The 13,947-nt window shown below is 40.1% G+C and overlaps 1 protein-coding gene across 1 annotated transcript in view; it reads right to left on the minus strand.

Moving 5' to 3' along the window:
- Positions 1-1,277: 1,277 nt before the first annotated feature.
- LOC131560423 (hyccin 2) overlaps positions 1,278-13,947 on the minus strand; it is a 65,748-nt gene continuing 53,078 nt past the window's right edge. Inside the window, exons 15-26 of the mRNA XM_058809117.1 lie at positions 12,953-12,984; positions 11,718-11,775; positions 10,666-10,850; positions 9,971-10,069; positions 8,931-9,040; positions 7,445-7,577; positions 6,954-7,050; positions 5,178-5,324; positions 4,082-4,253; positions 3,743-3,804; positions 2,934-3,052; positions 1,278-2,325 (exon numbers count right to left, since the gene is read on the minus strand). Of these exons, the coding sequence (XP_058665100.1) occupies positions 2,239-2,325; positions 2,934-3,052; positions 3,743-3,804; positions 4,082-4,253; positions 5,178-5,324; positions 6,954-7,050; positions 7,445-7,577; positions 8,931-9,040; positions 9,971-10,069; positions 10,666-10,850; positions 11,718-11,775; positions 12,953-12,984 (1,301 nt within the window). The 3' untranslated portion in view covers positions 1,278-2,238. The remainder of the gene's footprint in view (positions 2,326-2,933; positions 3,053-3,742; positions 3,805-4,081; positions 4,254-5,177; positions 5,325-6,953; positions 7,051-7,444; positions 7,578-8,930; positions 9,041-9,970; positions 10,070-10,665; positions 10,851-11,717; positions 11,776-12,952; positions 12,985-13,947) is intronic.

The following is a 13,947-nucleotide window of genomic DNA, read 5'->3' on the forward strand; positions in this document are numbered from 1 at the left end:
CGTTCGTTTACTTGATTACTGGACTGTATTGAATAAATTTACTGTTACTGCTTCATGTTATTAGATACAGTTGATAACCCTGATACTCAAGGAAAAAATATATAAAACCTGACTTACCTCCAGATTTAAGCTTACGCAGCAGTTCTACCCTACTACAGCTATGTCAAATCATGTCAGTGCAAGCCACTGATATTTTATCTAATAAATTTCAGAAATAGTTGTTAATGAAAGCATGGACATCAACTGTTTGCATTAGCAGTTGTACTAAGGCACCACTCAGATGCAAATAAATACAGAACACAAAGCAAGTTGTTGGTACTAGTATTCAATTGCACAATCTACCACTAATGCAGCTTTAAGGCTTTTCAAAAGAGAGATTCTCAATTCAAAAAAAGCTTTGTAAAGTTGAAACTCAATTCCTTAACAAAGCTGTAAATTCATGTGCCTTTGTCATTTTCTTTTAAAAACAGTTTCTGTCAACTGTGGCTTTTAATTACAGGATTGCTAAAACTGAACAAGTAGTATTTTCACCACTGATAATGAGTTTAATTTTCCAAGTTATTTTTCTGTTGAGATTTTTTTTTAAGAAAGAATCTCACAGTTGTATACCCTACCATCTCTGGATGGTAAATATATTTCATTAGAAATTTGTAAAGATGTTAGCTCTATCCTTTTAAGTTAATAAAAGCAGTTCATCAAGCAGAGTCTCCATCTAATAATTGCATGTCTCATTCCACTTAAATGTATTCAAGTGAAAGAGATGATTGGTTTATCTGAAGCTACCTAGGCTATATAAAGGTCATCATTCTTACCAATACCATGAAGGCACTTCAATATGCTGAGAAGTGAGAAGGAATTTCTTCTATCTCAAGTAAAGGGAAAGGACCTGTATGAAGAATCAAGTTGACAGTGGGGTAGGTAAAAGCTCTAGGTTTCTAATACAAAAGTCAGGCCATACATCTCTTGCTTCTGTCAAGTACCAACTGAGGGGCAGATAAGGTACTATTGCTCCATGAGATGTTTTGGTTCTCTTTAAAAGCTATATACTAGTATTAAAAGGCAGGCAACCGATTCTTGATTTTGATGTAAGAAACAATGTAAATACTTCTACTCAGTAGTTTGAAATCTTCTGCACAGATATTTGACATAATAATGAATATGAAGCTTTTGCACAACTGCCAAAAGCATCTCGATCTTCCTGTAACATAAAAAGATTGTGAGAGACAAGACAAACTAATGAAAATTAATAAAGTACTTTATTTGATTGATTTGAACTATTACAACACTGAGCTGTAACACAGCTACCAAATATTAGGCATAGAGAGTCCCTGAAGTCTGGCTGGCAGACTACAGATGATGGAACTATAGAGCTTCCTCCCACATAACCGAGAAAAAAAGAATTGAAGAAAAGATGTCAAACTTCAGTAGCCTCCCAACCTCTAAAAGCTTAAAGGGAGAGCTTCTAAGTGGCATTTAAGGCCTCCTCCAGGATCAGTGGGCACTCCTGATGTAAAAAATATAAATATACAATGAAGATTTAAAAAAATAAACGAAAAAGCTTCATAGCCTCTTCATATTCCTGGATTGCACCTTGGAAAGTAGCAGGCAATGACATGAGTCCATCATAATTTTGATTATCTAAATCTTACAAAAGGATGTTAGTTTGGAACAAGTCCTTCAGTTTTATTGCCAGAATTTACTAAGTCACCTGCAGCATCCCAAACCCACTAATATTCTCCTTTCCTCATGCAGTCAAGACAGGTCTTGTAGCATTATAAGTCTTGTCTTCATACACTGGAAGCTAGTTTTGTCTAAATGGTAAGGAGTACTGGATAGCACTCAAATGGGAAAAATTGCACCACTAGTACAAACTAAAGCTCTTGACCATCTTGTGATTTGCACTTCCCAAGTAAATTGCTCCAATAAAACCTTCATGTCTACTGAGGTAGAGAGCAGAAGGCACAATCTCACCAAGTTTGTTTTTCTGGCTGTGAGGTTGGATGCACAGATAGGAAGAAGGCATTGTCTGAGCTAAGAGACAAAGCAGACAAATCCAACTAGAGCGCAAGAGAGGCCTTGCTTACAGAATCATCATTCCAAACTACCTGAGGCAGTTGAACAATGGGCAAGATTCTTTAGAATTATTACTTATCAATGCAGCAGCTGTGAGGCTGGAGAAAGATCTGAGCATAGGCCCCTCTCCAGCAGCCTTTGCTGTAGACACTGAGGACACAGATGTTACACATCTTCATCCTCTTTCTCTAAGAAGTCGGTCAAGGTACTGTCATCGACAGGAATTAGTAAGTATTCCACACCATCAGCTCCCTGAGAACAGACATGCACAGACATTGTTAACACCAGTGTGCAGTGCCAGGCAAGCCACTAGACAGCACTGCAATGCTAGCATTTATCTGCAGTCTGGATTAGAGCTAGACAGCGTTCTGAACAGCTACATTACAGAAAACCTGGAATAGTTCACTGGAGCAACACAGGAAATGCACAAATACTGAGAAAAGTCATTAAATGACAAATCTTCTGGTGGGTTATGCTTGTCTGACACTACAAAGCTCTTCAACATTTATCTTCAACACTATATCTTGTACTGCTGTACTGCCTCATTATTATGACAAGTCTGCATTCCTTCCTTATAGAAATACAGGTAATACTATTGGAAGTAGACTGGCAGGCTCCATAGTCTGCTACTTCTCACAGTCTTCAAAAGAAGACATGTAGGTTGCTGAATAACCAAAGCACACTGCATTTCTATAATCCTCTATCTGTGTAAAGGGTGTTGACAAATTGGAGGCATGGAAAGAGCTGCAATTACAGAATTTCAGCCCCTTGCCAGTTCCTATGTGCTTAAAAAATACAGCAAGTAGGAATCCTTTTTATTCAAATAAAAATGGCTGAATAGAATTCTTCCCTGGACTCACCCGCTTGGTCCGGATCAGCTTGTGGTCCCTGAATTCTGTCAGCTGTGCCCTGAGTGTCAAGTCACTGTTCACAAGGAAAGCCTCCCGACACTGCTGGTAAAAGTCTTGGAAAGACAGCCCTGGAGACAGAAAAAGGCAAGAACAAGAAACTGAAGTAGTAGGATTGTCAGATTTTTCCAGGTCTAACACCACATATCCACCTGAAAGTCTTGCTTTGGCTTAGACCAGAGTGGCTACAGTATCATCACTTCTTGCAAGTATACAGCCAAGGTAATACTTCTGTAATTAACGGAAAACAGCTCAATTAACATGTGAGTCACCCTGCTGCCTAATGGAATTTTAATAGCACTTTAAATGCACTTTTTACAATCGTTAGTTTCTCTTAATTTCCAACTCCTCTATCTTGCTTTCTTTACCATTAAAATGTTATTCATATCCACTGCAACACCTATGACACAGCGACAGAATATTCCACGTGTATCCTAGAAAGCACAGGTACATCAGAAGCCATTTATATAGGACATTTAAGTGCAAGTTATACAATTTCAGTCTTCATTTTAATTTTTTTAGTCCACAGTCCCTCACCAACAGTCTCAGCCATGTCTAAGCCTGTAAAAGGCAGTCCTTCAGAGCCAGCCAGTCTATTGATTTCCTGTCTGAGTCAGACACAGTGCCACTAGAAAGACAGTGAGCCTCACTGAGACAACTGTTCGAGCACTTCTGTTGCTGGATGTGTAACCTGCATACCAAACCCCAGGGCTGCTGTGAACAGCAACAGCCCAAACAAATGAGAAAAGGTGGGTACCTACCTGGATAAGATGGATTGTCCTTTTTCTCCAGCTGGTGCTGAGCAAGCAGTCTGAATATCCCTCTAAGTGAAAGGAGGAAAGGGAAAAATCAAAATAATAATAATTTTAAAACAACCCAAAACTAGCACAGTTAGAAAATATTAACTAATTTTGCCTTATGCACAAAGAACCTGGTTGTGAATCTCATCACTGGACAAGGCCTGCTATCCAAATTTAAAGTAACCAATCAGCTGGAACCCAGGTCCTACCATCTTGGTCTGGAACACTATTATCAGAAAACACAGATTGCAAGGACTGGGTCCTTGGCAAGTGCTACTGTGAAGTGTAACAGTGTCTTACCTGGCATTGAGAGTGAGGCTATGCAGGACATGCATTAGGGAGCTCAAAGCCAAAGATCCAGACTGTTGTACTAAAAGTGAGTTCTCATAAGATGTTTCTTCCACATAAGGATTAAATGTGGTTGTCTCATACCAAAGCCAGTTATAGAGGCTCAGCTTTGCCTGATCCCACACTAGACAGACAGAACACAAAGAGCAGACAAAACTGGGAGATTTATGTTTTCTAAGGCATTAAACAAACAATATTAAAATGCTCGCAGCTCTGGTGTAGGATTGAGGAAACAATATATGCTCGTGAAATTCACATTACATACACCCTGATAACTGCAGTTCCAGTAAGATAAATTCTCACCAACAAAACATTTGCAGGCATCCCTTTTCCACAGATACATTGTAAATCCTTCCAGAGTCAGGAGTATGCAAACAATTTCTGGCTGTAGCTGGAAGCTCTAAAGCTCTACCTAGAGAGGGGGTAAAATAGCTGAAACAAGACCCTTCTCAGAGTGGGTGGAGATTCCTCCTTTTAGTGGGGACACCCCTCAAGGTTACTCCTCCAGCCTGAGCTAAAGAGATCTGCCCATAGTTGTTGGTATGGGTGAGTAAAATCAATTTCTACTTGTACAGTTTTTGCTAGCTTTAATATAATTGCTTCAATATTGCTTTAAAAAAGTGAACTATACTAATTGTTACAGCTACCTGTGCTGTGTAGTAAATAATTCTGATTAGGATCTTTTAGTCTAATCATAATAGTAATCAATATAAGTAAGTTATTTAAGTATCTTTGCTTTGCCATCCTTAATTATCCAATCTCCAATTCAGTAAGCTCCTAAAATCAAACTGCCAAAAGCTTGGAGTCTATTTGTATATAATGGTTAGTGGTATTTCTCAGTATCTTTACACAGTTTTGGTTCAGCACAGCCACACTCCCAATCAGGACTATACATACATCAACAGATCTGTTCTACACATCAACAGTAATACATACACAGTAATAGTAATACACAGTAAGCAACACATGAGCTTATGAAACATGCTCAGCAGCCCCAAAGCAGAACACAGATCCTTCTCTTGGCTAGATCAGCCCCAGGGGAACTCACTGAGAGGAGCATTGATGTGATCAATAGAGGCAATGAGGTAAATGCTAGGCAGGGAGGATAACTGTGCAAGGATCTGCTGACTTCTTTCTCCTCTCAACATCTGGCTGTCCAGGTTATGAATGAGGACATAGAGCTCTAAAGATGAATCTGCAAGGTCAGAAAAAACAGCAGAGAAACAATCAAAGGAACGGCGCACAAGCTGGTTTCCCATTCCCAGTGCAGTGTAGCACAAGTGTGTTTCACCACTCTCCATATACATCATTCCAATATTGCTTTCCTTGTACAACATAGTTTGAAGCTATACTGGGTGTTTCTGAGCACCTAAAAGGGTTTTTCTCAATTCCCTGTCATCACAGTCACAGGATTGTTTTTTTTTCAGTTTAAGCTTTTCTGTTACAATCCACTTTTCACTTGCTCACAGCTTTACCAGGAATTGCTCCTTTAGCTGTGTTTCCTTTGCAATTGAAGGTCATTGAAATATATTTTAGAATGGAAGACTAAGCACAGTTTATTCAGATGCTTTTGCTTTACATGACTAGGATCTTTAAGCTCCTCCTCACAGTAAAAATGCATTTTCTATTCAAGGTTGGATCCAAAGCATCTTAACTTCATTGCAAATTTTAATAAGTTCTGAAAAAAAGTTAGAGACCTAGCTCAGATAATGCAAATGGTAGATGTTAGAATTTCCAGCTAGCTTCTTGCTGCTGTACTTATTCCCTGGGAACAACTGTCATAGACAGGTAGAAGAATTATAAAAGAAAGGCCTCATAAAATCAGGCCTGCTCTGTTAAATCAATAGCTAGCCTGTCATTTCTTCTAAGTCCAGCTAAGTAATCTGCAAGTTCCTATGTGAAAACAATCTTGGTATGAGAGCTCATTAACACAAGAACATATTCTTGGGTGAAAAACAACTAGCATCTGTGTAAACAATAAGATCTGTCTCATGAGAATCAAGAAAAAATATGTAAACTAGCTAAAAATACAGAAGTTTGATAGATATGCAAAATACCATGTACCGACCAATGAACTAAGTGAGAATGTATTGTCCAACAATAAGGTCTGACACAGGGCCTGCTGATAATCCTATAAAACATGACCTATACAATAAAGATTTGGCTTTTCCTGCAGGAAGAAAATGGAGTCTCAGTTGATTTATTCCAATGAACAACCATTTCCTGAGTCCAGAAACAATTCTAGAACTGTAACCAGTTTTTGGGCAAATCCATACATACTTGCCTGCCAATGGAAACCAGTGAGATCAGCAATATCAGACTGCAAGACTGACTTATGTACATTCAGGTGGGAACTGCTGTTACCCTGCCTTTTTCCCTTAGTCCCACCAGAAATACTCACAAGGTAATGATGAAAAACAGAATGTAACCACTGAAACACCAATGCCATGCACAATTAAGATTCCATGGCTATCTGTGTATGAATATACAAGCAGTAAGACAGACATTCAGAAGCAATTCAGCAAGCCCTTTGTGAGGCAATACCTGTTTAATTTTGCTTTTGAAACCAATTCTAACCTGCTTGTTTGCCACTGCTGTCCTGCTGTAAAACACTGACTGAGCTAACAGCTGACATGAGGTTGTTACACATGTATGTACACAGATACTCCTAGTGCATGCTTGTTTTCATATATGTTGCATACATTACAAGCAAGAAATATACTAGCTACAATGCACTAAGAAACCGTAACTGCCTCTATAAAAATTATAGGGGAAGAAAATGTCCAGGCTCTAATGTTTTTATGCATAAAGTTAGTAATTTTACCTTCTTTGAACCTTTTGGTTATGAATTCAAGTTGGTCAAGGGGGCTGCGGAAGGTCCCTATATGGTCCAAAACCTCCTCTGTGATGGAGTTGAGAATCTGAAAAAGAAAACGGGAGTTCTTTATGAAGGGCTCTGACACTGAAGTGCAGAAAATCTTAAACTGAGCCCTTGGATACCTTGTGAGAGATAATCTGATTATTACCATAAAATCCCTAAAACAGTGAACATAAAAAAAATTATACCCCTTCTCAAAAGAGTGACATAAAACAAGGCTTTAGAGTGATGAATATCTATTCACGACAGAAAATACTGCAATTCCTTGGAAAATGTATGGGATCATTTCTTCAAAGTATTAGAAAAGAGAGGAACTGCTCTACAGAGTCTGTTGCTATAGGGTGCAGCAGGTTTCCTTAACATTTTGCACTGAAAGACTCTGGGGTATCTGTAGCACAGGATGATTACACAAACCCACAAGCTTTTCCCCCACTTACAGATCTCACAGTGATGCTGGGGAAGTATCCATTAACCACCAGGTGAACAGAATCCTGGAGCAAAGAGGTACGAAACTTCTCCAAGAGATCACGCTTTGAGCCCAGTCCATAAAGCACAATATTGAAACCCAAGCTGCAGAAAAGTGAGCAAATACAAAGGATCAAAGAAGTGCAAGTCTGGTTTAGGTCCTTACATTCATTAAGCAAAATGATCCACTGCAATCTTAGTTTTAAAAATTTCATGTTTTGTCAACTCTGGGTTTACCTTAAGCTTACAGCTGATAAATAAGGTTAGGAATCTGGAAGGAATCTGGAACAAGGCATCCTAGCAAAAGAATCATTTTAGCAGCCTAGAGGCTCACAAACTTAGCAAAACATGGATGGAAGAAAATGCTATTGACTAAGAACAGAACACTAAATCTACAACTTCAGGTAAGAAATGGTGATCAACACTCACATGCACTCCCTCACCAAGTACTTTAATTACTACAGGTCCAAGTAATTACAAGAAAAAAAAGCAAACTTTCATACTGGTTTACCACTCCCATCCTCAGGCACCATTTCAAAGCAAAATTACTCCATACTCTTGTATATTTCTTACCCTGATTGTTCCACAGAAACAGAGGCAGGAAAGCATAAAGACAGCATGGTATGGAATTGTAGAGACCCAGAAAAGCCGACTTTAGTCACATCCCTCATCCTCTTTCAGGCTGCACTATGATATGGGAAATGCTCATTAGGCCTTAGCCTTGATGAACTGCACCTAGACTAAACCCCTCTCCAGCTTATCAGAAACACTGCCTATTCCCAGGAACTAATATTGTCTAATGAGCACTCATCACCAGTATTGGCTCCAGCCTCAGGGGTGGTGGTCTGCCTTCTTTAAGATGCTTCAGAGTCTCAAAGGTCTCTATAGTTTCATTTGCTTTCCTGAATGTTCACCCTTCTCCTTCCCATGAAGATACACACAAAGCCAAATAAAATTTATATTGCCAGTGTTTCCAAAAGCATTAGGGTTTCTTCATGCCCAGATCACTAGGTACCACAGGCACTGAAATAAACTGCTACACCACTAGAGATAGCCATAGACTCAAGATGGTGAGGGTGGGCTACTCACTACTAACTTGCTGCTGAGAACAAAAATTATTCCTCACAAAGAGCACTTTTCTCATAATTCATTTTCCCTGCTCTCTCACTATTCATGTTCCCTGTTTGTGAATGCCCTCTAGTTTGGTTTAGAGAGACACAGGCAAGCTAAGCAGGTAGAATGCAACTTCATTGCACTTCAGACATTCAGTTCAAGAAGTTAATCAGATAGGATTTGGTCTACAGGACGCACTGAATTAAATTTACCCACTTTTAAATTTAAGCAAACAATGAAAAAAATTTCCTCCTTAATTCGTACAGGATGTTACTGACATGAGGGGAAATGTACTGGCAGTGCCTTTTAACTAAGCTTCTTCAGTGATTCTCCTTAGATACTTACTGTAATTGCAGCATCCATTTGGAAAACAAGGATTCATGTTGCTGGTTAAGGTCTCTAATTTCAGCAGCATAAGCAAGGGGAGCATTTTTCAAAAGATCATGCAGTGTTTGCTGTGTTGAGAAAGAGATGACAGTCATTCAAAGTTGAGAAGAAGCAAGAGAAACACCTGAAGTCCTTAAAACACTCTCTAGCATGCTCCCTTAACTAGAGAATAGTTTTCATTGTCAGCGCACTCAGTTTGTGGTTAGTTTTTTCTCTCCCCATTAATACCCCACTAGGCACAGTTTTGCTGCTGGAGATACAAAGCAGAGATTAAGTAACCTTATTATGGTAAACAACAGCAAGACTAGGACTAAAACAGATGACACACTGTGTATTTTTCTCTCCTGCCAAGTATGGAAAAATCACTACAGGAAAAACGGATACACATGGAGCTTACACATCACCAAGCACTGTACCAACAAGATACAACATCACATCCCTGGCCATGGGAACAAAGGCTCCAATCAATATGTTTAGCAAGGGTTCAGGTGTTTGTCACTACAAGAGAATGCTCAAAATGCCCACCATCTCAAAAAAAAATACAGTAGAAAGGATATAATTTGTAGCTGATAGCTCAATGTAGAAAAGCATCAAGAATCAAAGGATTAATTCAGCTTTCAAGATATGCTGTAATGCTGATGTTTAAACAGCACAGTAGCATGATAGTCAGCATCAAATCTACACTGGCCTCTCTTCCCCTACAATTTTAACAGCTTTGCTTCCCACTCCCTTGCCGTAGAAGACAGTTGACACTGGAAAGGCAACTGCAATGCATCAGACAAACAAAGTACTGAGAGACAAAACTGCTAAACCTTCAACTACTTTGACGACAGCAGTAGCTTTAACACTGTAAGCTGTGATTTACTCCCACAGCTGTTATGAAAGAACTTGTTAAAAATCCAGATGTTACTTTGGGCAGCAATTTCAAATAACAGCAGGGGAACTCTACATCATAGAAATCAAAAACCCAGAGTCGTGTGACTCACTATGAACAGTACCTGATCCAATCTTCTTTTCCGCAGCTTCTGCAGTGTTCGATCTGAAGTGAGCACTTTGGAACTGCTGTGAGCTTCAAAGTATTCCTCCACCAAGTTGCCCTATAAAGGGACAGCAAGGTCAGCAACACTCCTCCTGTTATCAAGTTATCCCTCTCCCTAAGATGGCCAATGAGATATAGGGCAAGGGTGAATACAGAAAGACAGAAATTATTTGCAAAAATGGCTTCTATAGCAGCATTCTGCCAAAGCTAATGTCAGATGATTCTTTCCCGAAGAGACAGCCAGAAAAGAGATTCTGTGAGAGATGAGATAACAGTAATTCTTAACTGGTGTGGGGATCCCGGTGCTGGAAGGAAGTAAGACAATTAAGCTGAACACCAAGCCAAAACAGTAATGTGCACTCCTTTTGGTACTACAGGAATCAATTTCTTCATCCTGTCCCAATACAAAGTCTCCTGCTCCATGGACTTCTCCTTCTGAAGCTGCTAATGATGCCAGCTGAGTTAGCACACAGGTTCACATGGTGCCTGTCCACCAAGGATTACACAGAAGTACAGCAAAAGCCAGCCCAGCTGGTTTGATATGAAATGAGTTGAGCAGTTCTTCCCCAGGGTCAGGTGAGGTCACTAACAGCTCATTGTCATCATACATCCCTTCATGTTTGCTAGCTCAGGGGTATATTTTTGTACACTCACCATCTTCTGCTCCTTTTTTTTTTTGGCTAGGCTGTTTCTGGGAGGAGGTGTAGATGCAGCCTTAGTTTTTGTTGGAGTCTTTCGATCTGACAAAACAGCGCTGACTTCCTTCTGTTCGTCCTCATCCTCCTCCTCTGAGCAGGAAGCAGAATACTCACTCTCACTTTCTAAATAGGGATCTGGAGCTAGAGCATAAATTTAAGGTTAAAAGCTAGGAATGACTTCTTACACAGAACTCATTTTGCACCACCTCACACACATTCTCTAGTTGTTTTACAAGCATATGAATACTAAACATATTTCACAGAAAAGTAAAATCAATGCTTAAGAGAACTGCAAACACAGATGGCCATTTATTTTGCAGTTCTAGGATCACAAAGTATTGTTAAGTAAAGCCTCCTCCTTGATACCAACCAAGAAACACACTATAAAAAGAGACTAAAAATGGACAATGGAATTCCCTATTTCTCTTAGCATCTCTGTGTCAGTTTTCCCAAATACCAATAGAGCAGGCTGAGTACCTTCTATGTCACATTCTGCAAACATGTTGTTGCAAAATACCTCTGTTAGCAGCACTGATTGAAGAGCACAGATGAAATCTGGCTCAGTCTTGGTCTCTCAACACAAAAGAAACAGAAGATGAAACACCACGTACTAAACTCTCCTCTGCACTCATTCTGGTTTAGCCAACCAGTTATTGGAAATACTTTGAAATGGATGTCTCAGCCATTATCCAAAAGTTTTATGCCTGGTTCAAGCAATTGGGCCACACTAAATGTCAGCACAGGTAAGATTACTGAAAGTTTTGTCTCTTTTGATCATGTTACTGAAGTTCAGTAACTCTGTGCTTCTAATCCTTCCACCTCTCACCTTAGTAGCAAGTAGAGGAAAGGTCTACATGGATTTCCTTAAGGACATTTCTACGTTCTCTGCAGGATAAATCAGGCTGTTTCTGTCACACTGCTACCACAGACAGCTCAACAGGAAAACACTCTCCCTTGAACACAGTGCCTCACTGATCGTGGCAGCTGACAGCAAAGGCTGATCTTTACCTGCTAGTCTCTTTCTGAGTCTGTAAGGTGTGGTGGACACAAATTCTTTCTTTTTACTCTGGAACAGCAAAGAAAAAACATGCATTAAAAGAAACATCTCTCTCCTCTAAACTACCCTCTGCCAAGCAAAGACAGGTTACATTTCCAAACTATTTCAGCCCACATGAAACTGGAAAAGCAGAGGCAGTTAAGTATGGAGAGTTCTTGTTTTCCCATTCAGAGGGAGACAGGATCAATTTCCAAAAGGGGCTTAATTCTTTCAGCTCAACATGGAGAGTAGAAAACTGAATCTCCAACCAAGATGCCAATCTTGGCCTCTCAGGAAGAGCCAAACCACAGCAGTGACAAACTGGAAATGCTTCAGTCCCCACAGCAGTCACCTTCCACATCATGCTATCTACTCAAAGTCACCTGAAGTCCTCTATGAAAACAACAACCAGAATGACAGAAGACCACTCAGCATACTAAGCCCAGAAGTACAGCAAAGCAATCCAAGCTGCCTGGGCTCACCAAGTTGTAGTGTCACATTTTCCTTACATATGTTTAAAGCACATGCCTGACTTGGACACTGGATCAAGTCTGCAATACTTAGGAAATACTGTTGTTGATCCTGATAAAGTGGATGTGAAATCACCAAGCAGTGACTATGGCATCCCCAAACAACATATCGTTTTCAGGTGTATCTCATCCTGGAACCTCATACCAGAAAAACTGTGCACACATTTCTGCTATGATGCTGTACTGTTTTAGAAAGCCAACTCTTTCACGCCATAGCCACCACAACTGGAAGTTCTGCACTGTATCTCCTCTTTATAAACCAATTGGTAAGTAAGAAACTGAACAGCATCCCAGTTCTGGAACTCCTGTTCTAACAGCATTTCTTACAATTAGGGCTGTTTCTTCCTTTAGTGAGAAACTGGAAAGCTGTGAGTTTAACTGTATATGAAGGGATTATCTAGCATCCTCATTTGTGTGATGCAAGGAAATAGTTTCCACCCATGACAATTCAGCTGTCAAACCTATTATTTGCCCACTGACTGCAAACCCTATAGTCCTGATTAATGGTTCTCACTTGAGTTACTCCTTCTGGTTAGAACAGAAGAGACATCTCTACTGTGGAGTATGCTTTTCAAGGTCCTTCCTTTCCAGAACTGCAGTAATTAGCTAGTTCAAGTTTCACAAGTGTGGAAAAAAACCCAAATACAAAATCCAAGCAATGTAAAATCATTACTCACCCTCGGCTGCACTTTGTTTGAACTTGAATGCTCTGAAAAGGAAGAAACAGCATTGTACAGAGTACTGCAAATTTTCAACACTGGCACAATATGGTCCATTAGAAAAACAGGCATTCACTGTTCAAAGGTACACTGTGCCTGAATATCAGCTCCCTGGATAGTTAATCCTATGAGGGAAGCCTTAGTTCCTCACAGGCAGGCAAGGAGAGAACAAAGAGAGTTGTTGGCAGGAATGGGTTAGAAGTGGAAGACTGGCAATGAGAATTGTAAATATGCTCAAGTGCCCATGCAGCTGGGGATAGCAAGGACTCCAACAGCAATGCAGAAAAACAGATATACCATGTCTATTGCTGTTTACCCTGTGTATGATTTGGGAATAGAACATCTGTGTATAGATAATGTAGGTGTTTGGTGGCCTGGAGGCACCCTAACAGACAGATCAGAACACTGTGAAGATCACAGCATGGGGATAAACCATGCATGTGCAAAACCACTGATACACCAGTGTGAACAGCACTGAACCACACATAAGGGTGCCTGCATCTCCACTCATGTCCCTCTGCCCAGGTGTTGCTTCAGGAAATTAATAGAAATAAATTTACTCTTTGCATTCTGGCTGTGAGTTTGTGGTGGCTCCAGCAGCCTGCCTGTGTCAGGTCACACAAGAGTCAATGTTATTACCACAGAAGGCAGCTGCTAATTCCTGGTCACAGCTTTGGGAGGCCAGGAAGGAGGAAGAGACTCCAGCAGGGAGGGATGAAGCTGAAAAATGAGCTAATGTTCCCTCCCTGAGCACATCAAACTCCATTTCCAAGCATAAATGCACATCCTCTTGCCCGTGTTGACATGCATTGACTTCTCCCACCTGTATTTCTCCCTACAGCACTAGGTGTTAAATATTATATAATAAAGTATGAATTTACACATGAACACCCACACACTCCTACCCAGTCAGTGTTTAACACACCAGCCCAGCTCATAACTCTCTCAAGTGC

This window comes from Ammospiza caudacuta, chromosome 8, assembly GCF_027887145.1.
Source record: "Ammospiza caudacuta isolate bAmmCau1 chromosome 8, bAmmCau1.pri, whole genome shotgun sequence".
Lineage (NCBI taxonomy): Eukaryota > Metazoa > Chordata > Aves > Passeriformes > Passerellidae > Ammospiza > Ammospiza caudacuta.